Genomic DNA, 27313 nt, shown 5'->3' with positions numbered 1-27313 from the left:
GAGAAAAGCTGAAGGATCAGCTGAAACCGTGAAACAGCCTGCCTTGGGCAAGACAGGAAATGTACAGCTACGCTGTGGGTCTTCCTCCTCAAGTCTCCATTAAAACATCACAGCTGTTCACCACTGCTGGACTACTCTTTCCACTAGACGCTAGCCTACACCATTCGGGGTGGTGTTCCTAGCCGTAGGGTGGCTATTGAGTGCTTGAAATATGGCTGGCATAACTGAGATCTGGACTTTTAATCTAATTTAATGTTAATGAACTACGCCACGTGTGGCTAATAGTACCAGATTGGGCAGTGCCGGTAGAGAACATTTCACCATCTTGCTTCTGTTGGCCCGCACTCTAGGTAGCACCTACTTAGCATTGTTGGGTAAATCAAGAGCATCTGAGTTACTTCATTTTCTAACTAGCACAAAGTTGTGGATGACTTAGAAAAAGGGTGCATGTGCTTATATAAACACATGCACACAGACACAGGTATCTGTGTCCCTGATAGCTACTGCCGCAGTCCTTGGTCTTTTGCTTCTTAGCACTAGATTAACCCAAATGTTATTTCTTTGTTCTCCTATAAAAAGACACTGACTTCACTGGAGAAATGTTTTCTAGGTGCCATCTGGGAGTGCAAGTGTGTTTTCTGCGGCCACTGTTGCTCAGTTCAGCTTCCAAAGTTGCCTGCTTTGTATAGAAGGGAGAGATGCCACATTGCTGGTCCTCAGACCTGAGATTCTAGGAGGGCAGTGACCAGGCAAGGAGAGCCGCTGCCTCTGTGAATTCTGTGTGAGAATAAATCTCAGTGATAAGCCAGTCACGCACTCCAACATGCCAGGAGGATTTCATTTTCAAAATATTTATTTAAATAAACTTTTATATGTATTTGAATTTTACAGGAAACAAAACACTGACAAATACTGTACAGCTTGGATCATTTATATATTCTTCTCAAAAAAGTGACTGCTTTTTCTTTACATTTTCCTGTTCTTTTTCCTCCTCCCAAGAAATCAAAAAAGTCCACAGAACAATGGATAAAGACCCCTCTGATGGTTTCTGAGTATGACCAAGGCAGATTAGAAGTCCACCGTGGGTGGGAACAACCCTACGCCCAAGTCCATGCCAGTTTAGAAGGTCTATTCTTTGTGGATCCTACTTTTAAAAGAGATTTATTTGATGTGTATGAGAGGTTTGCCTATGTATACATGCGTACCACATGCGTGCCTGGTACCTGCGTCTTCTACAAAAGCAACAAGTGCTCTTAACTGCTGAGCCATTCCTCCAGTTCCCTGGAGCCTCTTTTGTTCCATTAACTTACCTAGGTGGATCAGGTAGGCACAGGTCCCAAGCCCCCTACCCCACGACTATATCCATGGTAACTCTGGGATGAAGCAAGGGGAAAATGTGTCGTCATAAAGGAAGGACCTGGTATGATGCAAGGAGAAGAAGCAACACGAGAAGGACTGGCAGGGTGTGAGGCAGGAAGGCAGTACCAAGCACCACTTTGGGTCTCTGTTCTCTGGCATCTGTGGGAGGGCCTATCACATCGTGGACCCGGCTGTCAGACAGTCTGTGACAGGAAGTGTGATCCAATCAGGGTTGGGACTCCTGGATTCCAGGATACAGAAACAACTGGGAATTGCCCTTCTGGATGTTTCGTGACAGGAACTAGCTCAAGTCTATTTGATCAGGAAGCAGTAGGTACACTGGGCCCGGAGACGGAAGCTTCACTATGGCAATCAGTAAAAACCGACTTCTGTCTTAATTCAAACTGGCAGCCAGTTGTCACGGAAACAGTGTTATTCGTATGGTCCCTGATCCTGTATCTGACATCCCACCTCTGCTGTGTCTCCACCTCTTCCCCCAAGTCTTCTGTCTTAGGGTGACTGAGAGAAGTGGGAAGGACATCTGGTGGGTACCAAGTAGCACAGAAGGGGAGAAGACTGACTATTATGTGACATGTGGGGGACAGCCAGGTAATCCACAACTCCCTATGTGGCAAGGTGGTAGAGAATCAGAAAGTGTTGCTTTGGTCAGAGAGGCCTGTGGGTGGAAGGCCTGAGTGCCTAGTGACATTGAGGTTATGCAGGATGAGTGAGTGAATGTGACTGACCCAGCTGTAAGAACTACCACTAGGCAGCTACCCTCCAAGGGCCTGGAGCACAGTCGGAGTAGAACCACGAGTACCAGGCAGCCCAGCTGAACAAATGGAGTACAACCTTCCATTCACACAGTCTCATCGAGTCCAGGAATTTTTTTCTTGCTGTTATAATGTCATAATTTGGCTATGTCATTAATTAGACAGTGATTTTTTCCACTGTCTATAATGGTCTCTGTAGGGACAATATTTATAGCGCTCCCCAGTAGATGTGCAAATGAGCTGTTAGAGTGTAATCACCTCCAAGCTGGGAATTCTCTGCCTTTGTAACGCGGCCACAATACAATCAAAATGCCAAGCAATTTGATTTTTTTTTGTTTTTTGTTTTTCGAGCCTGTGGAGGCTGGGGGGGTGGGGGAGGGCTCTCCTCCACTCAGAATATGGCATGGCCTCAGGTACCACAGAGCACATATATCAATACCACCCAGGTCTCAATGCTTTGTCTCAGCTTCTGGAGCAGTTAATGGGGTCTCTTAAATGAGTAGGTCACTTGGGGGACCTGTGAGGTATTACAAGTTTATCCTTAACATCACTGTATATCCATCCACAGTTCTGAGTACCTACTGTGTACAAGCTATGTGCCTGAGCTTCAACATAAATGGCAACAAATATCTTTACAGTTTTATCTTTCATTTAAACTATGGCTTCTACCTCCCACCCGAGACACATCCTGCACTGCTGCAAGCACAAGGGATTGCTTCTGGTATGTGTTGTGGTGTGTGTGTGTGTGTGTGTGTGTGTGCGTGCGTGCGCGCGTGCGCGCATGTGCACTGGTTATGAGACTGGACTTGGGATGATCTCACTTGTTTTCATTCTGAAAGCCCTGGTCACACGGATTATAGCTAGCTCCTGTGGGCCATTGCTTTACCCTTTCTATCTCCATATACATCTCATGGATACACACCTGCAGTCCAATGAAGTGAATATGCGGATTTCCATAGCTTTCTTGTAGTCACTGCCAAGAGCTGTTTATCACTGCTTAGAAAAGGGCACCTTGCTGAGTAGTTATGGGGTAATGTCCCCGAGAGGTCTGGGACCCCATTAAACAGCTGTCAGAGGTAATGAGGACCTTGTCGTGAATTGCAAGCAAAGAGCTTTGAGTGGATTTGGAGCCATACTTTAAACTTTTAGGTACAGGAAAAAGGTCAGGCACATATAGAAGCCACCTGCTATCCATATCAATGTATAGCGAAGTGGGGACTGTACCAGGTTCCTAGAATGTCCAAATGCATTTCCAGTAAATGCTATGTAGGAATAGAAACAGGAAGCATCCGTCTCCACCCTGTGTGGCATACAGACAGTGCATAATGCCAACTTGCATCATGGCTACTTAATTGTGCACATGTGCCCAAACCGGAATGCCTTCCCATAGGCATTTCAGGTAGGTATATTTGAGCAAAAATACTTATTACATGGCCACGTGATAAATAGAATATCCTGTCCCATGTACCTGTTGTCCAAATGTGCATACATATGATGCATACAGAGTTGAATGCTATCTAAGATGCATGTATACATGTTTTCTGTGCTTTTGTGAGAGAGTATACCAGAAACCACAGCACATGCTACACCAGAGAGCACTGTTATCAGACACATAGCTGCCAAGACATTGTAAGAATTGTCTATACACTCTGGTCCATTGGGATGCTCAGTCTGAAATCTGTCCCTTGGTTGAGTAATCTGTGGGTGTAAATGCATCACTTTAAAGACTCCTCTAAGTCTCTGTGGTTGGCTTCCTTGCTCACTAGACAGGCAGTGATGGCCTCTTCTCCATCTGCAGGAGCTTGGGCTGAGCAGAGATCCAGAGGTCTTCATCTTTCTTCTTCTTCTTCTTCTTTTTCTTTTTCTTCTTGTTCTGTTCTGCCTGTTGGTTGCTCTTGGGTGGCCGGCTACAGCAGCAATGGCAACAGATGAAGAAGAGGGTGAGAAGCACCACCAGGGGCAGCCCCAGGAGCACAGCCAGGCAGACGGTGTTGAAGACCCCTCTTTCGTGTCTGGTCAGGATGGTTTCCCAGATGGAGTCGAAGAAGGTACTGTTTCTTTCCATGGTGCTGGGCTAGTGTGGGGCCAGAGGATCCCAATTATCTAACAAGCCCTGGGCCTCACAGAACACGGTGTTAGCCACTTGGAATTTATTTTTCTTTTGGCTTCACATTTGGGGAAGCCACTGGGAGCACCTGGAGAAAGTAAAATGGACAATTCAAGAGAAATGCAGCAGCGACGGTCTACCATTTTCATAGTGTCAGAGGATGTATGCTTAAAAAAGAGAACTAATGATTTGCAAACTTTTCTGAAATCATACTAACACTCAATGAGCAAAATACATGCAACGAGTCAATAACCTTTAACCCATTCTCACTATGTATACAAATGCTATTGGGCTTAGGATAAAAGAGTTAGTATTATGTCAGACCTGGTATATACTAGGTGCTTAGCAGTTGTTGAATAAATTAATTGGTGTGTATATCATGTGCTTTTTGGTTTATTCTCCTCCTGTACCCTAGCTCACCAGACAGGTGATGAACATGTATTTCCCACATGGTAGCCCCTTGTCTGAGGCCCAAGGAGCACAGCTTACCAGTTTTGATATTTACTAAAGCTTAAACACAAGATCAGATGGCCTCTTCCTGGCTAAGAGGTCATCAGTCCTCATCCTGTCACATGCCTGCCACCCTCCTCGGGTGCCTGCTCTCTTTCCAACACTCTCTCTTCCCTTCTCCTTACACTCCACTCCTGTATCTGGTCCTCTCTGCTTTCTACCTTCTCTCTCTTTGTCATCTCATTGGCTGCTTCCAAGCAAATCTTCCTGGTCTCTTTCCTACCCATTTCCTTTTTCTCAGGGGAAAGAAACCTAGCATCTCCTTGGGAACAGATGCTCGGGAATAGGCACGGGGGCCCCTACTCTGAGCTCAGTGGACAGCGGGCACCCTTGCGTTCTTGTACATGTACCATCTCTTCTGTCACGGGTCCACCTCTCCACATATATCTTGGGGGTCAGCTCTCAGGTGTAAAGTCCCGTGAATCCTGCAGTCCCTGTGTTCAGAGATGACTCTGGGAACAAACACCATTCAGAGAAGTTTAAGAAATTTCTCCCTGTGTAACACACTACCCTGGACTCAAGTATAGAGAGTGACCGATTTTCTGGCTGGAGACTTCTGGCCAGCTGTTTTACTTAAAGGTGGCAAACACAAGGTCTACTGTGGGGAAGCAGGATGTCTGAGGCTAGCAGGAGTTGTAGTGAGCACCCAGAGTTTTGGATAATGAATCTAGCGTTCTCCCAAGGGTGCTGCCGTCTAGACGGTGAGAATGGTGTGGATTATACTGCAGTGCTTGGTACTTTCCGATCAACAGGGTCTCCATGAGTGAAGCAGGTTAGGCTTGAATTCAACAATCACCCAGCTGCACACTCCTGAATGGGTGGGGCATTTTGTCTTTTAAGTGAGCAGTAGCTGTGGGCATTGCACCAAGAGACCTGTGTGTATCCTGGGCTCAGGATCCCAGATGAGTTCCTATTTAATTCTATTGCCTGGAGGTTAAAGTTGTGCTTCAGACAGCGTGGTAGGTTGTATGGTGTCCTAGAGGTTCTTCTAGAGGAGGTCTAGTTCCTGGAATTACATGCTTGACAATCGTCCTGTATACTCAGTGGCCATATGTCCATCTCAGCCCCACCTGACCTGGTCTACCGATGTGTGGCCCCAATCCCAATGGTATTATTTGCCCAGTCTTTGCATCTGCACAGATTGGCACCTAGCACTGTACCCATTGGTCCACAGGAACTAAAGCAATGCTATAAAAGTACAATGATGGTTTTTAGCCTATGTTTTTAAAGCACTTATATGCCAGGCACTGTTCTAGGGGCTTTCTACCTATTAATTCGCTTCTCACGCACTGACTCATTATTGCCATACGCAGCAGGTGCTATTGTCCTCCATCCTGCAGCTGGAGGCGGAAGCACAAGTCACAAGGTACGTAGCACAGCTGGACTTACTCATTCTGGGGAGTTTGGCTCTGGATCTCCAATGCGTTCACAGGCATTGCTCTGGGCCTCCTAGCCCTTTGAACAGAATTAACCCATTTTTGGCAAGCAGCCCAGGATTTTGCAGACTCTTAGAACTGTTGGCTATTCCACAGACTGACTCAAGCATTTATCCCAGTCTACGGTAGAGCAGTCTGAGAGGAGATTGATGTCTCATTATGAGACACTTCCCAAAAGAAACAGAACAAAACCCAACTCCTTCCTTAGCACCGACTTACAGAAAAGCTAAGCCCAAACTAAAATTCAACATGGCAACAAAAGAAGAGTGCATTCTTGGGGGCTATGTTCTTTTACTAGAGGCATGGTCTAGGCCCTTGGGAGGGCTGGAGATACCCCATGACATGGATCTGCCTGCACCCCATTCTGATTCTAAGATTCCAGGCTCTTTGAAGAGAAAAGTAACCATCAGTGCAGTCAGAACTCTGTAGGACCCATGCCCCACATAAGGACTTTTCCTTCTTAGAATTTCCCAACTTTTTGCCATGACCCCTTGCTTTGCTTCAGTCTTATGTAACAATATTTTTGGTTCACTTGGAGTGAGTTTCCTGTCCTGTTGTGGGAAGATTCAGGTGTCCTTCCCCTTGATCCTCCACATAGCCATACTGGGACAAAGAGCTCCTGGCACAGTACCTGGGATTCACATTCAGTGACACCACACCACATTATTCTATATCAGGTGGTGCTGGGCTCTGCAGGCAGGAGAAGGGCAGTAGGGAGAGAAAGGGGACTGGAAAGTATTAGGGTAGCTTTTAGCCACTTAAGGTTTCCTTTAAAGATACATAGGCTTTGACTGAGAACTCTGGGCAAAAGTGATGTTTAAACATCCCATGCTGAGCGATGAGTGGGACATGAATGGGACAATGGGCTGCCTTCCAATCAACTTGAAGCTCAGGGTGGGAGAGGCAGAGACCGGAAGATAAGTGAGAAGGGTGGATGGTGGCTAGGGTGGAGATGGGTCTTATGTGGGAGTTTGGTAACAGTCACCATGATCTGAGTTGACATTTAGAAAAAGATCGCAGATCTCAAAAGCTCTGGATAATTTTGTAAGAAAGTCCTTTATCCATTTAACCAACATTTATTGGACATTTGATCTGTGCCAGAGTCTGTGCTGGGCATAGGGGATTGGGCAATGAATAACAAAGTTATAATTTCTGACACCAGCTTTTAGAGTCCAGGGCAATTATTATTATTGAAGGTTGTGTCATAAAAGACAAATATAATAAGCACATTCCAACTTAGATTGCTTAGTTGGCTGAAATAGAATCGTGCGTTTGAATTATGTGTTTATCACAATGTCCCAGGCGCCCCGACCCTCCCACCTTTGTCTTAAACACGTCCATCCCGAGGCACCTAAAATAGCCTCTGAATAAATAGATTTCTCTTCAACTAAAACTAAGTCAATAATTCACCTCTGCATTCTTAAAGGTACTTATTAGAGTCAGCTCTCCACACAGCCAGGAAGAGTACTCATTAACATTTGGGAACCCAGTCTGGGGGAAATTCGATTAAAAAGTATTCTTTATATTTTTTAATCTAAGAATTCTTGTCTAGGCTCCCTAGGTTACTTGCTGAGCTCTGCTAATCTATAGCGTTTCATTAGTATTTATGAGCTTTGTGCTATTAGCATTTTCAGGAAACAATCAAATGTCTCCTTAGTGGTACAAATGAAAAGTTAGGGCTTCCATGGGACAGAATGGAAAAGAAGTCACACGGTGGGCTGAATGTACTCTGGGAAGACCCCGTCCCTTGGTTGCTTCCAAGTATCACTGACACAGAAATGTCATTCATCTAGCCTCGTAATGTAAACAATAGGTGCCAATCATTCTTTGTGGCTGTCCTTGTGGGTGTAGGATTGAAAGAGAGGATGGAGGAAAGTTACCTTCAGTTTCCTAGAAACAAAGTATTATTGATCCCCACAATCCTCTGTGGTATGGAGCTGCAAAGAGTCATTCATTCATCGCTGTTTCTCCACAAGCTTCTTCTATCTGTCTGGGTATGAGGCCCTGGAGCGGAACAGTGATACAGGAGCCAGAAGACCTGAGTTGAGCCTCAGAAGAACCTGTCTGACCGTGGCACATTCCTGAACCTGAACTACAAAATGAAGCTGATAAACATCTCTATGATGCTGTAAGGATCAAAACGGCCCAGTCTATAAACTATAAAATATATAAATATGATCCATAAAGCAACAGGTTATCTCTAGAAACAGCAGGTTAATTCTAGCTTTGAGCTATTGGTTCTTATGCCTTACTTCTCAGCCCAGTCCTCACTGTTGAAGAACCACCACCCCAGCATGGTGATGGTCGTGCGTGACATCAATTCCAGCACTCAGGAGGCAAAGGCAGGTGGATCTCTGAGTTGAAGGCCAGCCTGGTCTACAGAGAAAGTTCCAGGGCAGCCAAGGTTACATGGAAAAATCTTGTCTTACAACAAAACAAAACAAAACAAAACAAAACAAAACAAAACAAAACAAAACTAACCAACCAAACAAAAGACCCTACCACACTAAATTCCTCAGGGAGGAATCTTTCAGTTCTACTCCAGCTTAGGGGCTTCTGGATTCGGTGTCTGAAGTGCATGGTATCTTCAGCAATAGGGACTAATCTTATACCTCTGGGAGGTACCCAAGGGCAAGAGCAATACGCTATATGTCTTAGGAGTCCCTTGGAGAGCTTTGACCAACAACTCACACGAGGGCTTTTAATGTTTGGTACTGAGGGTTTTGTTAGGTGGTCTTTGGCTCTTTAAGGGAGCATTGTCAACCCAGATGGAAAATTTTCATTTAAATTATATATGCGTGTTTTATTTCTGTATTGTGGGTCTTTTTTTTTTTGTAGATTGTTACTAGTATGATTACTTGTGACTTTTCAGACATCGTTATTGTTATTTTACCCTCCTTTATTTATCGTCCTCCCCACTCCTCATCATCACTCTCTCCATTTTCCTCTTTTTCACCATCAGATCATTTATTTGCACCCTGCTATTCCCTTCTTTATTGTTCCCCTACTGCTACCCCAGAAATGGTCCCATTTTCACTTTAAGGTTTCTGCAGTCGCTCTAGGATATGTACTCACATCTGAACATTTGGAACTAGGAGCCTCAGATGAGAGAGAACATGTGACATTTGTCTTCCTATGCCTGGGTTACCTCACTCAATATGATCTTGTCTAGTTTTATTCATTACCTGTAAAGTTCATGATTTAATTTTCCTTACAGCTGAGTAGTTTCTATGCATATCTTTCAAAGGAGGTAGGCAACCCAGCCAACAGCCTTATCCAGCTATGATGCCTACGGACCAAACCAATGAGCAGCATGATGCATGCTAATAGGTGTGCCCAGCATGCTAACCCTAAGGGTGCGGCAGTGGCACACATACCTTGGTGTAACCAACAGTTTGCTAAATTGGACTTAATGCCCACTCAACAGGAGGGAAACCAGGCCTGGTACTGGAAACCCAGCTAACTACCCAGGGATAGTGAAGTCATAGACTTTGGAGGAGAACTTACAAGTACTACTTTACTCATAATTCTTAACAGAAGAGTCAATGACCAAATAGTCTTAAGAGGGCCGAGAAGCACTAGACAGGAAATTTGACTAATAACACCTATGGGCTGTCCGAACCTGGGAAGCTCCTGATAAGGGAGTCCAAAGGACAGGGTGATCTCCTAAACTAAGGACTGTCCCTTTCTCCAGAAAAACATTGTCTTGATAAGGCCAACACAGCAGACTTCTTTGATAATCATCACTTTGAGACTATAGGGGAACTGACTTGAAGATGGAATTTTCTGCTTTCAAAGTCCCCATTTCTAAAATCCCACCCCCCTGCACCGTATCTACTGGGTCTCCACTCCCAAGGACAGATTGGTGTCCTTCATTGCTCTGGTAGAAGAACAACCTGCTTCTGGAGAGGTTTTATTCTTTCTTTTATTTGCACATCATCTCAAATAACCCCCATCCAACACTAACTGCATTAGAATCATTTGTCCTTATAACCACAGGGAAGTGTAGTCCTCACCCTTAATACAAACAAACAAACCCTGCTTTTTGCAATAGGTGGAGACCATTACAGAAGACTGCAACCAATCAAAATGAAGAGTTGTGGAGTCCAGTCCCACTGAATGCATACAGTACGACTCCTACACATAGGCTCGGGGATGATTGTGGAAGCGGTGGTGGAAAGGTTTATGTGCCAGAGAGTCAGACAGTTTGCTGTGAGAGTATGTCTTTAGGAATGTCAGAAGCTGCATGCACAAAGTCTCTCCAACATGACTGTGTAAACATGAGCTGACCAAGGACGACAACAGCAGACATCCTAAAATAGATGGGGGAAAGCCCACGAAAGCTCAACTGTACACAAAAACCTACAGACAACCGAGGAATGCTAAGAGCAAAAGAGACAATCTTCCCCAGGGAAGAGCACACCAATTGGTTATCTAATGCCAAATGCTCAGCCCTGAACACATGCTTACAATTAACATACAGACTGAGCATGTTGTACTTAGGTATTTGGGAGTATTTATGTATGTATATTATATACATATGTATAAAAAATTTCATGAAAAGAGAGGTCATGAATTTGAAAGAAAGCAAAGAGGTAGATATTTATAAATACACAAATGATGTAATTTTAACCCAAAAAATTACAAAAAGATCCCCGCAACTTCATCAAACTAAAGGGGACGTCATGAGCAGCCTTCTGATTACAGCCGGCCTGCAGGTCTATGGTTTTAAGTCTAGACTCTGGCATTCAGAGACAAGAGAGGAAAAGGCTTGTTTAGAGGACTATTGAACTGATAGGTGAGGCTTCAAAGGAGTGACTGGCTTTTTGCAGGCTGAAGCCTTACTATCAGGCTTTGGGACCCATGGGAGTCAGTGCACAGGCATGACTCATTCTGCAGAGAGGGAGAATCAAATCTCTGAGAGTCAAAAGCTGCTGCAGGGCTGTGCTCAGGTCTGGCCCATGCTGTGAGAGCCTTGGGATAATGAATGTGTAGTCCTACTCTGTAAGGAAGCTGTCACTAGGTGTGAGAAGACAGACTAGAGAGGCAGAGGAGAGGAGGACATTCTGGTTCATTCCAGTTGTTTGGAGAGAACGGTGTCAGTAGAGAGGGGATAGTGGTGGAGAGGTTGGGACACAAAGCCAAGCTAAGATGTTCTTCAGATGTGAGTAGAAGAACTTTGCAAGACACGAGGAAGTGTTATTAGGCTCTACTTTCTAGCTCCGGTCTCCTATGAGGAGTCTGAATGAGTGCGCGTGCACACGTGTGTGTGTGTGTGTGTGTGTGTGTGTGTGTGTGTGCGTGTGTGCGCTCACCTGTGTGTAAAATATGTAAATATACATTTTTCTTTTATCTGCAAAGAACCCCAGGGAGCAGTTCCTGACTCTCACCAGCTCTAATACCTTAACCCACTCTGGCTGCCCAAACCTTGCCTCAGCTCTCAAACCACCCACCTTGTGAAATCCCCGGGGTTATGATATCACACAGTTTACAAAGCAAGCTTCTCTGGCTGTGAGGGCTCAGAGCAGAGCCTTAGCCCGTGGTTACTGACTCTGCTGATTTGTGTTGTATTTTGGTTAGAGCTCTTACCTTGCTAATCTGGAACACACAGGTACCCTCTAATGTTAAGAACTGCATTGTACAAAACCTGCTGGATCATGGCAAATAATCTGCTTGCAGGACATTATATTTGTTTCTGAATCCCAGTCCTGGACATTATAAAAGTAAGCATATTTCCCCAATTTAATTAACTGATTCATATGACTAGTTATAATAAAAGGTGGAGGAGGTTCTTGCCCTAAAGCACACATAGATGATATGTGACGAGAATTTGATTGTTGAAAGAAAATAGATGGTATTTTTTCTCCAGAATCAATGCTGGAATTATGCTTACAATTTTGAACAAAAATACAAATACCATCAATATTGAAATGATTAGGATACCCAGAGTTCTTAAAAATGACTGTGGTTGTTTAAATATGCTTGGCCCAGGGAGTGGCACTATTAGGAGGTATGGCCTTGTTGGAGTAGGTGTGTCTCTGTAGGTGTGGACTTTAAGACCCTTGTCCTAGCTGCCTGGAAGCCAGTCTCTCCTTAGTGGCCTTTAGATAAAGATGTAGAACGCTCAGCTCCTCCTGTACCATGTCTGCGTGAATGTTGCCATGCCTTGATAATAATGGACTGAACCTCTGAACTTGTAAGCCAGCCCCAATGAAATGTCCTTATAAATGTTGCTTTGGTCAGGGTGTCTGTTCACAGCAGTGAAACCATAACTAAGACAAGAACCAAAGGTTGCTCTGTTATAATGCACTTCCTCCATTAGACAACCCTTGAGATGAGCCTCTGGTGTGACTCCTTTAGTTTGTTAGCAAGAAATCTAGAATCTATTCTGCTGGAAGTCAACCCCTAGCAACTGGCACAGTCAGGACCGGACCAGTACTTTCTTGCTTTCAGCTCATCTCCTTGGCAGGCTTTCTCCAATAAAGTCCTTAAAAATTGACACCTAGGTGGTATTGTAAAAATGCAAGGTCCTCTCTGTTCTGCTTACTCATATGGCCAGGGAAGGGCTGCAATAGCCCGGGAACCACAGAAATGAAAATGTCCCTGCGTCAGTACAGGCAGAACTCAAATGTTGACTTCATACACCTTTGCTGTGGGTAGGTACTGAGTTCAGTTTTTCCTTCCCCCTCCCATAGCAGCAGTTAGCTTGTCCCAGCCAAGGTAGCTGATGAACAAGTTTACATAGATACTGCTTACCACATACATGTGGTCAGTTCCACAGTGCTCCTTGATAGCTACTTTGACCCAAGAATGGGTCACCTCAGTGCCTTAGAGAGGTGGTTCTGAATCCTGGCTCTTCCACAAGTGTAGCACGTTAGCGCTCTCTCTCTCTCTCTCTCTCTCTCTCTCTCTCTCTCTCTCTCTGGGGCTCAATAGTCTCACTTGTAAAATAGAGCTGACAGTCGTAGACTGTTGTTAGAGATAACTGCACCAGTTGGGAGAGTGTCTCAGAGTCTAAATAAGCAATAACTATGATGATTTAACCTCGGACCCCACCCCCAGCTCCTTGGCTAATGACTTGGTTTGCCTTTTAACATTTTTTTTGGTTCTTTTTTTCAGAGCTGGGGACCGAACCCAGGGCCTTGTGCTTCCTAGGCAAGCGCTCTACCACTGAGCTAAATCCCCAACCCCTGAGCTAAATCCCCAACCCCGCCTTTTAACATTTTAATGTGTTTCTGATATCATAATTTTGATATGTCTCTAAAAGAGACACTTTTCCTCTCTCTAGCTTTCCTGGGGCACGGAGGCTCTCTCTAAATATCTTCCTTGTTTTTCTAACCAATGATTCCAGAAATGTGAATGGACATCACTTAGAGGCAGACATATGTCACTTCATCCTCTCTCCATAGACTTCCCTGATTGTGTGGAGTGGTACCCAAGTCTGCTTTGTCACCTCCGTGTCATACTACCCTTCGTCTCCTTTTCCTGGTCCCCTTTCCTTCCCCCACAGTACTCCATTAGCTACTTGTGCATGAGAATTTGCGTCCTTGGCACTGCTGATAGACTCATGAACAAGGGCGATGTGGCCAAGCAAGTTACTCTCCACAGGAGAAGAAATTAGACAGGTAAGTGGAGATTAAACCCAAATGCGTCCTCGCTTCCATAAATGAAGTGATTACAGTGGTCTCTGTAGAGGTGACTTGAGGGATGACAAGGATCCTCAGAAATATGGATGAGGACCCTCAGAAGCAACAAGCAAGGAACGGGGGAGAGAAACAGGGCCATCCAGGATTGTGGGAGGTAGCACATGTGCAGAAGGTGAGACTCAAAGTGGAACCAGGGCTTAGAGAGAGAGCTTAGGCCCTGTGGGTGTTAAGAGGAATGTCAGGGAAATGGTCCTGAGAGGAAGAGGTGTGCCCTATTCAAACCCCTTGCTGATGTATTCATCCAAGTGCTCAAACCAGTCTTGGTCTACAGTTTTTTTTTTCTTCCTTTACTTTTTCTAGACTCTCACTGTGACTTGTACCCACTGCTTGACCCAGGGTGATAGGGAGATCTCAATTCCTTAGCATGGAGGGTTAGTCTCCTCTGACCTGTTTCTCTTATCTCCCCAACCTCATCCACCCCCTCCCCAACCTCATCCACCCTACTGCCATCCTCTATCTGTACTGAGTTTCCAGGATCATTTCCTGCCTTTCCATTACCATGCTCGGCAGTGTTTCACCTGCCCCATGCCTTCCCAGCTCTTCCCTCCATCCACTCCTCAGGGAGACTCCTGGCTATTCAGGCCTCCCCTTGTGGTGTGACTCCATATCTCCTATCCCCCACGAACTGATTGCTTTTCCTTCTGAGTTTTCATGGAGGCAATCCCATATTAGAGCCCTGATCTCAATGCCTTACAATTTTGTTTTTTCTTTTTAAAGAAATTACAAGAATTTAGAAAAAATTGAAAAGGTTATGTAAGTCTCAAACACTCTTATGTTTTCTGACTTGTTTTTCGTACTCACTCCAGGCCTCTCTAAGCAGTGATTCACACTTCTCAGTGTGACCTGAAAGACTAGCTCTGTGCTTACCATATAATGGGTGATAATGAATATTTGACATATAAAGGAATTCTGCTAACATTTAAGCTGAGCAAAAGCATGACCCCATTATCTGGATTCTAACTCCAAAATACCTTTCAAACCCAGCCATGTCTCCTCACTTCCAAGGCTAGGTCACTGCTCCCTGTTGGGTTACTGCCGAAGCCTCCTTTGCGAAGCTTCCTTTCCAGTCTTTCTGGTTCCATGTTCCCCTTGCTCTTGTTCATGTACCCACAGGAACAGGCCACTGTGCTCTCAGCCCTAGATTATGCTCCATGTTACCACATCACACGAAGTGTAAAAGATAAATGCTATATCAGATTCCACAAATTATCCCCATCATGTGCCCCTGCATGATTATCTGGTCCACGCTTCATCATGTCTACCCTGGCTGCATCATTTGGTCCCCGTCTCCATCATCTGGTCCACGCCTTCATCATGTCTACCCTGGCTGAATCATTTGGTCCCTGTCTCCATCATCTGGTCCATGCCTTCATCATGTCTACCCTGGCTGCATCATTTGGTCCCTGTCTCCATCATCTGGTCCACGCCTTCATCATCTCTACCCTGGCTGCATCATTTGGTCCCCGTCTCCATCATCTGGTCCACGCCTTCATCATGTCTACCCTGGCTGCATCATTTGGTCCCTGTCTCCATCATCTGGTCCACGCCTTCATCATCTCTACCCTGGCTGCATCATTTGGTCCCCGTCTCCATCATCTGGTCCATGCCTTCATCATGTCTACCCTGGCTGCATCATTTGGTCCCCGTCTCCATCATCTGGTCCACGCCTTCATCATGTCTACCCTGGCTGAATCATTTGGTCCCTGTCTCCATCATCTGGTCCATGCCTTCATCATGTCTACCCTGGCTGCATCATTTGGTCCCTGTCTCCATCATCTGGTCCACGCCTTCATCATCTCTACCCTGGCTGCATCATTTGGTCCCCGTCTCCATCATCTGGTCCACGCCTTCATCATCTCTACCCTGGCTGCATCATTTGGTCCCTGTCTCTATCATCTGGTCCACGCCTTCATCATGTCTACCCTGGCTGCATCATTTGGTCCCTGTCTCTATCATCTGGTCCACGCCTTCATCATCTCTACCTTGGCTGCATCATTTGGTCCCCGTCTCCATCATGTAGCCCTGTTACTGTTTCTGAACATTGCATTGCATTCCTTTCTGTTTTATCCATTGTGTCCCATCCTGGGACTCTCTACTTGCTCAAAACTTCATCTATCTCTTTGCTTGGTCCATGTAATCTCAGAGCTTGATACAAATATGTTGGAATACTCATATCTTAACACAAATGAATTTAGATTTTCCTGCAATGATACCTCAACACAGGGCTCCTCCTGCCTTCTTATCCCATGGCCTTATGATCTGTCTCGATTTGAAATTTGTTGTTAACTCCAATTGTCCTTCTTTCCCTCCCCTTCTCCTCTTCTTCTTTTTCTTCTTCCTCCTCCTTTTCCTCGTCTTCCTCCTCATTGCCTTCTTTTACCTTCTCCTCCTCCTTTCCCTCTTCTTTTATCCTCTTCTTCCTTGTCCTTCCTCCCCTCTCATTCTTTCCTTCCCTTTCTCTTCTTATCCCTAACTACATGGCTCCCTGCTGGTAGAGATGTGCATGTTTCAATCTGACTTCCTTTTCTGAAATATGCAGGAGAACAGGGCCCTTTGTTTGGCTATTATATTTGAAGGCCCAGATTTGGGCAGAAGCTATGTGAACAAATGAAGTTAACCCAGGAGTTCTGAAAAAGCACCCGAGAACCTGACTGGACCTGAGTCAGTCATTCTGGTAGCTGGGAAGAAAGTGCAGAATGGAGGGTATAAAAGGTGAGCACAGCTCACAGCTGAAACTGAGCTTTGATGATAATTGCCCACCCATTTAGCACTGTCCAGTCAGATCCTCCAGCCACAAAATTCATTTGAGAGGGAAATAATGACCATGAAAATCCCATTATCAGGAAAGCAGTAGGGAGTGGTGTATGTTTTATCGGCTCCTAAATAATCAGCTACCTTCCTTGTGCTCAGTTACAAAGAGCTCATTGTAGCTGGGACTTCCAGATAACAGGGGATCCTTTCCTAATTACTATATGTTCTATTTCAGGTTCAGCAGAAAAGAAAATTAAAAAGCTCCATTTCACTTTAGGTTCAAAGGAGTCAATCTCTCAATCAATCAGGTATTAATTAAGCTATGCTAGGACTTACAGGGAAAGTCAGGGATAGCCTCTTCTCAAAGATGGTACCAGGGAAATTATTAGTGGACGATTCAGGAACAAAGAAAAGGGTTTAAAATGGGTTTTTATTTGGACTTTCTTTAATTTTCTATTATGCAAAAACAGAAGGTCTGGAGTCTCCAATTCCTTGCTTTTTCTTTATTTCTCACTGTCTTGATCCCCCCACCCCCTTTCTCTGCTCATCCTAATTGTATTATCTCCAAAGGATTTGTGCCTGGGACCCAGAAAACAGTTCATCCTTCTTGGTCTGCTCTCAGGCACACTTCATGGAAAGCAAGTCTCTCTGATTCCTTGAAACATCCAGCTGTGCTCATGTGGTGAACACAGCATCTCCAGCCCAGAGCAAGTTATAGGGAAGGTGTTTCTTAAGCGTTCTTCCCATAAGCCAAAAAAATGTATAGGGAAGGACTTTGTCTCTACAGCCAACGTGGTAGAGGGTCTGGCAGCATTCAAAACCACTTTAGGTTCAGATTTTTCCCTCTGGCGCCTGCCTTAGAGGGTGGGGTGTTCATTCATTGTGCAGCAGCATTGGGCCCCAAGTCTGGCACAGTGCCTGGTGGAATGTGGACCGCCAGCACCTCTGCGTGGCTTACCAGAGAACACATTTCTAGGTGAAAGGAGTCAGATAATGTGGGAAGCATGCACTACACCTCACGCAGTGAGTGCCTTAAAATTACCTCAAGGAGCCCAAAGCAGCAAGTACTTATGGCATTCTTTTATTAGGAAATCATTTTGTTCAGATCCCTGTTTGATCTGTTTTTCACTGAATTGGTTTAAAGGGTGCACTGAGCAGCTCCCGGAAATCAGGGCAGGTACAGTTGACTCTGTCTCTCTGCCCTCTTGCTGCCTTTATTTCTACCCGTCCCTTACTCTGTTCCCTCCCTCAGCCCTCCTGACCTCCAGGATCACTTTTCTTGGGGGTTTGTCTAGTACATCACCATCAGTCTTTCTCTTCTTTGTTTCAGTCAGAATACCCTCTTGTTTTCATTTGATCTGGTTACTGACTCGGATATTTCAGAAGGCCAAAGCCTCTAAACAGAGCACTTGTGGGGCAGTGAAAGAAACCCTGGCTCCCAATTGAGGAGGTTTGAAACCCTGGTGACCATGAAGGGATAGTAGCCATTTCACCTGACTCCTAGGAAACCAGGCCTGTCACTAGCCTGCAGCCCTCCATAAATTTGTGGCCATCAGTCATGTAAGGGCAAGGCCCCTTCACAGGTAGAGGACATAACCACAGGTCACATAGGCTCAAGACAGATCTCCATTATAATGAGGTACCTAAAGGTCTGGAGGCTTAGCCAATCACCTTTTCTTCCCAGACATCCTCCCTGCAAAAGGTATTTAATCTCAGGCCCACTCTGAGAAGTGGGGTACAGTTTTACTCATCCTCTTTCCACCATGACAATAAACACCTTGAAACCATGGACTGCCTCTTTTCATGGGATCCACCATGGGGAGTCACAGAAAAGGCCTTCACCTACAGAGCTGCCATCTATCTCCTGTAGATAGCCTCCCAGCACTCCCAGCAGTGGCTGCCACCAAGCCTGCAGCCTGGTGCAGTCAAGCTAAAGACTATCCCTGTGGGACCAGTTGGAGTCCCTCTTCTTCCCCCTCAGCCCGGGTTAGATCCAGCCCTGTGGGCCCCCATTCCATTCCCAGCTCTTCTGTGGCATCCCGGCGGCACCTGGATGCCAAAGAGCCCGAGAACCAGACAGCTCTGGCCTCCTTGCAGGCCCCGGGGACCCCCAAGCCAGCTCTGGCTCTGTTCTCTGCTTCAGACTGTGTTTCCCCTGGAGCGGTGCCCTCGACTTCTCACAGTAGGACACCTGCCTGGTGGTGGCTTGGGGTAAGCACAGTCAAACTTCCTGTCCTGCTTTCCCCAGCAGCCAGAGCCCTGTGGCAGAGCGGACATAGGACTCCCCTTAATCCTACAAGCACTGGCAAATGTCTTAGTACCTCAGGTCTGTGGAATCAAATGCCACCATTTGTTGAGTCCACAGCTCATTTGCTAAGTGCACAGCTCTCTCCTCTCTCTCTCTCTCTCTCTCTCTCTCTCTCTCTCTCTCTCTCTCTCTCTCTCTCTGTGTGTGTGTGTGTGTGTGTGTGTGTGTTGTCAAGCCTTTATATTAAGGTTTAATTCAACAACTCAAGGTAATCAATCCTTTTTATTTCCATCAAGGGACTGAGGCCATCAGAGACTAAGAAATATGTCCAAAGGAGCTACCAAAGGGCAAAATGAGGATTCAATCTAATTCCAGCAGAAGGCAAAGGTCCTGCTGTAGCTCCTGTTATGCGATCACCATTCTCAAGGAGATGAAGGACTTCAGTCTCTGGACTTGTTTTGTTAGGGTGATGGGTTCTCACCCAATAATTCCCTGGAACACGTGAGAACTCCCACATGTGCCACATCCTATGGAAAACTCCTGATGACATGTATATTGCGATTTTTAAAGAGTTCACACTTTTAATATTTTTAATTATGCATTTGTGCATTTGCCTGCTTAACTTCGTGCCGAGCACTTGCAGTGCCCACAGGGGCCAGAAGAGGGCATCAGGTTCCTTGGACTCGGAGTCACCGGTGGTTGTGAGCCACCTGATAGAAGTGCTAAGAACTGAACTTAAGTTTAGCCTCCTCGAGAGAAGTGAGCACTCTTCATCTCTGCACCGTCTCTTTAGCCCTAAACTATACACCAGTAGGAGGAATCTGGATTTGAGCCAGGGCCTTTCTAATGTTCTATGTCTGACCTATATCTCCTGAGGGGCTTGAGGGATGTGTAACCACATATGTCAGAAGACAATAGTTCTCCAAGGCACGAGATTCCAAATAGGCATAATACCCACTTGCATTCCAGCCATTGTGCCCAGCACACCCTTACCTCATTATGAAGACGTTTCCTTTTCTCTTTTATAGAAATCCTCAGTTTTTAGTTAGGCTTAATATTGAGCTGTGCTAATTTCTCACGAAGGCACAGTCTTTGGAGCTTTAAAGAAGGCCAGAGTTCTCTCTGATGCCCGTTTCATCTATTCCTGTTCACCACCTGGTCCCTGGGGGCATTTAAAGCTCGCAACCTGAATTATAAAATTCCTGGAGTAGGAATTGCATCTCTGTAGAGAGAACCACACAGCAGCAGGCAAATACAGATGAGGAGAAAAGGCCAGCCTGTCTTAGCAGCAGGCACCTCCTCGTTGACTGAGCTTGGTCTCTGGTTAATCAGCCGTATGGTGAAACAGAAGATTGTCTGCACAAGAGTTACTGCCTACGGTGATGTCCCGGGCTCTGTGCATAAGCTGGTATCGAGGCAAAGTGCAAATACCAAGCTAGGAACCAGAGGGACCAGGTCTACTCCAGTTCAGTTGCCCTCTACGTCTTTGACCTCCGGCAACATCAGCTAAACTTTCTGAAGCTACTGACGGGCAAAAATGAGGTTTCAATTTAATCCCAGCCTTCCCCTGTCTGAGAAATGAGATCATCACCTGCCTTGGATAGTCCTCAAAACTCTTGTGAAGAATAGATAAGACATGTGAGAGAGCACCAAGAAGGCTGGGGTGGGGGTGGGTGTGGGGAGGGGCACCCATAATCTAAATGTCACATAATGGAATTTTAAAGAATTACATTTAAAGGATGGAATTAAATGTAGAATTAGAACCCTGAGCAGGGCAGGTCTACCCCCTCCCCAAACCTCACTCCCAGGTCTCTGTGAATCTCAGTCATCAGGAGCTATGTTTCCAAGGTTGGGGGTCCACAAATGCACCTGGGTACCACCCACTCACACTTATATACATCCAATATGATCACATCCTGGTTTTAGTCCTCCAAAAATCTGTAGTCATGGTTACAGAGAAAGACCTCAGCCACACCAGCCCTCATTTTTATGATTCACAAGTGTTCGGTGAAAGTTTGGAGCCAGTTTTTGTGGGTGTGGTAGAGTCGCTAGGTGAGGTTTTATTTTTGGAAGGCTCAAGCCTCTGAAGTCATCTGTGAGCTAAGAGTGGCCAGGGCGGGATGGTGCTGGTTCTGTTCCATAAATAAAGGGAGAGCTCAGCTCCTGGGAGACTGCAGCCACTGCTGCTTAAGTCTTCCAAAGTCATATCCTTTAGTAGGGAGGAGTGCTTTTTGAAAAAGCAAAAGGACGGCCAAACATTTACGTGATTCAAGGGCTCCTACACAGGTGGCAATTAAAAGATAGACCTTAAATTAAAAAACTACATAATTCTTAATACCAGAGAAGGGTATTTAGAGTTCTGCAAACTGCTGCACTAACGGAATGACAGACTGGTTTCTTTTTCTCAGTAGTGACGGGGGAAGGCCTTACAGGCTGGAAACTAATGGTGTGGCAAAAATGTACAATTATGTGACTTGAAAGCAGTACAGATAGGGTTCTATTTTCCTTCCCATTTCCTTCCTTCATTTAATGTTAACAGAAGTTCATGGCAATTAAAAGTCAAATGCTACCTTATTACAGTGTCAAGGCTTAAAATGGCCTATGCCAAATCAGAGGGAATGAGCAGAAATATTGTCATTTCCATAACAACTCACCCCTGTGGAATGTATAGCATGCTATGGCATTTCTGAGTCACCATGCTTTGGGTCACAGCCTCTGAAGATGAGTCTCCACCTGTCCTCAGCATGGGTATAAATTTGTGTTCCTAACAGCGCATGGAAACCTTTTCCTTTTGATCATCTTAGTAATAGTTGATAAATGCAAAGAACATATGTTATTGAGCTAAGATGTTGAGTACCACGAAGTGCCGGGCAAAAGGCATCCTTTATCCTACCATTCTGGTACCATTTCTTCCAAAGATATGACATTCCTTTAGTCTCAAATGTAGCTGTCTCCTTGTTAGCTCTACCAGCTTCACCCCTTCCCTGATCTACTCCGTGTACCAAGCACATGCCTACTCATGTCTGAAAGGTGAACACAGTCACAGGAGTCCTCCTTCACCAAGGTTCCACTTTCTTCAGCTCTAATACCCTGCCATCAAAAAACATTGGTAGGAAAATTCCAGAAATACACAATTTACAATTTTAAGCTCTGTACAATTCTGAGGATTGTCATGACATCTTGCACTGGCCAGTTTGTACTGCTCAGGATATGAGCACTGTGTACACTACTATCTGTTACTCCCTTAGTAGCTTCCTGGGTTACTAGATTGACTGCCCAGGTATGGCTATGTTATGTTCAAATAACTTTCACTTAGTCACGGACTCATATAATGAAGGTACTGATGCTTGCAATTTTACTATAATATATATTAAACTATTTCAGCATATTATGATTACTCTACTTTATTATTTTTACTGTCAGTGTTTTGCCATGGCTAATTTATAAACTCAAATTGATTACAGGTATAGACAGACCGAAGATAGATTAAAAACAGGCACACACTTATCCTCATCTACCACTTGTTCCAGATGTTTCAGAACATCTGTCAGGGGAGGCTAGGGACTTCAGATCTTATTATCCCTGGGCATTCTGTGGTGTGGCCACAAGGGTGACCTTTCTGCAGGCCGCCTGTTAGCTGTTAGATTTTATCTCTCCTAGGCACTCAGAAAGCATGGCTCATTAGATCAGCTGTCATGCCGTTGGGTCTTGAAGGAATAGGAGGAGCATAGGAACACTTAAGAGAAGAGCATGAACAGTGGGTCTGTTCCTCCTGTTAGAAGGCAGGAATGGCTCCTGGGGATTTAGAGCAGCCATGGAGGGGACTATTGTGTAGTGCTTAACAAGGTGAGCAGTACGGCCCATGGTGGAATGTTTGTAGGTTCCAGGCCTCCAGCTTGGGTTTTGACTTTTCCATGGTTTTATTCACTTATATTTTTGTGAATTTTTACAAGTCAAAAATCAAAATCTAGTGAATGGACAGTTTAAGGGCCACAAACTCATGAACTGAGGCATGAAGAGGCGATGTGACTTACTAAGGATGTGTCATGAGACAATCACTCAGTTGCTCTGGGCCTCGGTTTCTTTATCTCCATCCTGGGGATAATCTAGAAGAATACACACAAACATTGCTTCTTTAGAAGACGACTGGGAACACAGCTTGACTTTCCTCTTAATCCTTTGGAGCAGTGCTAACAATACAAAATGTTACTTGCATACTCCTTAAAGGCAGACACACTATCCTTGTGTACCCCCTAAAGACAGACACACTATCAGCTGGATGTGAGGTCCTCACAGGGTCCTTCAGGTGAAGTAGGTGATGCGTATGATGTATACCCTTTCTTCTAAATATCCAGAGTCAGAATTGGCATCATTCTGGTAGATGAAAGCACGCGACAAACAACACAGGCAGCAATAAGGACAACAGCAGCAGCAGCAACAACAATAAGAGCAGCAACAGCAGCAACAAAACCAATATAACAACAGCAGCAGTAACAACAGTAGCAGCAACAACAGCAGCAACAGCAGCAGCAATAGCAACAACAAAAGCAAGGAAACCAGTAACAGCAGCAACAGCAGCAGCAATAGCAACAACAAAAGCAAGGAAACCAGTAACAGCAGCAACAGCAGCAGCAACAATACAACCATGCAACAACAACAACAACGACAGCAACAGCAACAGCAACAGCAACAAAACCAATTCAACAAGAGTAGCAGCAGCAACAACAGCAGCAACAACAAGGGAAGACATAAGCCTGCCTAATTCCAGGGAAGCTCTTCCTGCCAGGGTAGTGGAGCTGAGGCCTACTTGATGTCTAGGTGATGGGAATTTGGTCCTTGTGTGCACAATGACTCTTGTGTTTTCAAGGACTAACAGAGCATGTCCACCCTGTTGAACAAGTTCTGAAACGCACATTCCATCCATTACTGAGAGGCAGCGGGGCTGCTCACGTGAGCAGAGGGACTGCACTAGTGGCTGCCCTCTGGTTGATCGCTGATGCCTGTGGGTTAGAGAATACTTATGACTCTACCTTGGGCTGTTAACTGAGTCCCTGTAATAATAAAAAAACCCACAGCACTGCTCTTTATACGTGAAGAAGCTCATAGTGCCAACACTTCCTTGTGTCAACGCAACATGTCATTTGACTTATTTCCTTGTCAGAGCATATGGATTCCATGTCAAGAGGGGTTAGTTAAGTATCTACTATGTGATTGGCATATGCTAAAGGGTAGGGGTGGTAAGAGCTGTGACATGGCTTTTATCATCAGGGAGTTTCGTCATAAACCTTGGAACACTGCACATTCCTGTTGTGCATTGCCAGAGGGGTAGGTCAAGTTCCGCTGCCTCATGAGCCTCGTGCTTCTTATCACTATCAAGGAAGATGACCAAGCAGTGGCTGCACTCACCATCCAGTGTTAATCCCCAAGCCCAGACGGTAAGATACGTGTGAATTCTGTGTGACTGGAAAATGTCCTGCAGGGTAGGTTTTGCTGTTTGGAGCCAGAGTCCTTCTGAATCCCAGGCTGGCCTCAGACGTGTTAGTTACCTAGCAGAGGATGACCTTGAGCTTCTGACCTTCCTGCTTCTACTACACCCCACCACTCTTCCCAAACCCACTGAGATTTTTAGTCTATTTACCTTCTCAGCCTCAGGGAAAACCTTGTTCCTCTTGGGAACTTCCCAGGCCATATTAAAGGTCAGGGTCCCGGCTCTGTGCCCTTTACTGTCCCTGTGTTCTTGCTACAGTCCATGACAGCCCTAGGACTTCTTCCCCCCCCCCCCCCCGGAGCTGGGGGCTGAACCCAGGGCCTTGCGCTTGCTAGTCAAGCGCTCTACCACTGAGCTAAATCCCCAACCCCACCTTAGGACTTCTTATTCCATCATCTGCGCTCCTCTCCACACAGAATACATGCCCCTCATGAGATCTTCATCATTGCTCTTCCTGAGTGCTGGGATTACACGTGTGTGGCGTCATGCCTGATGCAGGTTCAGTACAGTGAGTCTGGCAAAGGTTCCAGAAGTTCTGGGCAGAGGAGTCCTGATGAAGCCAATGTTTCTGTTGTCATACCTAATGTCCCTCATAAATGGAAGGACACCTTGCCAGAATTCAGGTTTACCCAGCATTAAGGAACCACCTCTGGGACCGAAGGCAGTCTGACCTAACCACCAGGTAGGCAGAGAAATCACATATATTACAATGAAAAAAAAACCTTTTATTAATTGCATACGTTCTCCCTTAGACAAAAATATGATTAGGACTTGAAATGAAATATCACTAAACAAATAAGAAAGAAGCTGCTATTTATCTCTTGGTTTCTTGGATAAGGGGGTGGGAGCTAGGAACACCAGTGTGATTTTGGTCTCACCTTTGAACCAACCCCCAAATGGGCTTGGGTTGTTTATGGTTAAATTAAGTTCTACTAAGACCTTACACTTACAATGTTCAGAGTTTTGGGTGGTGGGGGAATGGTCTCATCACGTAGCTCAGGGTGGCCTCCTCCCGGAACTGCTCCTGCCTCAACCTCCTTAGTGCTGGAGTTGTACACCTACACCATTACACCCAGCTCAGGGATTCCTTAATGGATCTTGTAAACATTTTTCCTTCAGTGCACAGTAAAGTAGAAAAGAAACAGATTGCTCGCCCTGTTTCCCTCGGTGAATAAAGAACAAGGGTTTGCTCAGAACTATAAAGCTGCTGTGTAGACACAAAAAGACAGGCTATAGTTTTTGTGTCCCTGTGAGATGTTCTCCTCCCTATACTAACTCCTGAACAGCAGCAATAAGGGGGACAGGCAACAGCCACCAATCATTCTGGAAGTTTACAAAGCAAACACTGGGACCTGGGTTTCCCTTTGCTTTAAAGGGCTCACACGAGCTGCTGCATCTGTAACCCACCACTCTTCCCAAAGCCACCAACTTTCAGAGCCTCCTCATCTTCTAAGCCTCAGCTTAGAAAGCTCACCTTGTTCCTCTTGGGAAAATGTTCTGGGTCACATTAAAGGTTAGAATCTCTGGTTTGTATGCTCGCCATAGCCCATGCCAACATTAGGGTAGTTTCTTATCCAATGATCCTTTCTCCTTTCCACAGGAAATCCACTCCCATCCTGGGATCCCCAGTATCTGGGACTATTTTGTTATCAAGTCAATGAATGGATATCTTTTCTAGATGAGCAAACTCTGAGGCTTACTGAAATGAAATGACTTGTCCAAGGTCTCACAGCTATCAAAGATGCCACGACAAAATTTCTACCAATGGATATACCCGAAACTCTTGCTCAGACACACTGATGTCTAGGTTCACACACAAAACTGTAGCCAAAGAAAAGAAAACATTTAGAAAAAAGCCCCCGACAATTGCTATGCCAATATTCTGTATTTGGAAGTCTCAGCCTAGCCACTGCTCAGATCCAAGATGCTCCTGGGATTCTCAGAGTAGATATATTCTGAAAGCAAAGGTGTTTGGCCTCAATGGGCATTTGCCTTTTCATGGGACGCCTCATGTGGCATGTTAAGATGACATCACTCAAAAGGGTGGCTGCGTCCATGTTGTTGGACAGCCCTACCTGCTTCTGTTCTTGACGTATCTGTGTTCTTGAACTGATGACATTTCACACAGTGACTCCAGACGCCACACAAACTGAGTCCAGGATGTGTGTGTGTGTGTGTGTGTACTATCTCACTACCCCATTGCTATTACTACCAAGTGTCTGCTGCCATTCTTCCCAGGTGACTCTCTCTGCTGTCTTCTATCCTCCATCTCTGAGCCCTTGTTGTTGATATCACTGAGGCTGAGGAAGCTAAGAGCTGCCATATCTGCTCCCAGTGGTACAGCGGTTTGCTTCAGTTTCATCTTGCTACCTACCATGTACATGAAGAAATCTCTCTTTTCTAAGACTTCCCAGGAAGTGCTACATGATATCCAAGAAACCTTCTTCCAGCTCTCTGGGTAAAAGACTCAAAACTGAATTGAAGATAGACAATGTTTTAAAATTTGTTTCTTATTGGGGAACTGGGCGAGCATAGGGGAAACACCCTAGGGCGGGATTAATTATGTGTCCCAAAGGGGATTTAAACAAATGGTTATGGGAACAGCAAGGCGGGATGAGGAAATCTCTATGAAGAGTGCATGGAAGCGTCCAGGCAGGTGAGCTCTGAGTGGGCACCTGTAAGACAACGAGGCAGCAAGGATGGGAGAGAAAAACTAAGGTTGCTCGAGGAGAGTCGTGACTCGGAGGAAGAATTCAATTAAGGTGGCTCAGGCTCCAGCTCAGATCTGGAGGTTTCCAACCTCCCTGTTTCTATGACAATATTCAGGCAGCTTCCTCTGACTCTCCCTCTCCCTGGTCCTTTCTCCAGCTGCTTTAAATGCCTCAGGCATTCCAGGAGCAGCCTGGTACATGGTAGAAATTCCTCAGGGCTATGG

At 45.4% G+C, this 27313-nt stretch overlaps 1 protein-coding gene across 18 annotated transcripts in view; it reads right to left on the bottom strand.

Moving 5' to 3' along the window:
• Positions 1–835: 835 nt before the first annotated feature.
• Positions 836–27313, bottom strand: part of Kiaa0040 (KIAA0040 ortholog) — a 37570-nt gene continuing 11092 nt past the window's right edge. For 6 of the 18 annotated variants that reach the window (XM_087579799.1, XM_087579800.1, XM_087579796.1 and 3 more), the window contains one exon: positions 836–4327. In XM_087579799.1, coding sequence (XP_087435925.1) covers positions 3895–4197 — 303 coding nt within the window. In that variant the 5' untranslated portion in view covers positions 4198–4327 and the 3' untranslated portion in view covers positions 836–3894. Of the gene's footprint in view, positions 4328–8065; positions 8190–22924; positions 22997–24296; positions 24437–24751; positions 25050–27313 lie in introns of those variants that run through there. The other 12 variants (XM_087579792.1, XM_087579785.1, NM_001162897.1 and 9 more) reach the window with 6 other exon arrangements.

This window comes from Rattus norvegicus, chromosome 13 (assembly GCF_021556685.1).
Source record: "Rattus norvegicus strain SHRSP/BbbUtx chromosome 13, alternate assembly SHRSP_T2T, whole genome shotgun sequence".
NCBI classification, from domain to species: domain Eukaryota; kingdom Metazoa; phylum Chordata; class Mammalia; order Rodentia; family Muridae; genus Rattus; species Rattus norvegicus.
This window is presented reverse-complemented; position numbering and strand designations above follow the sequence as displayed.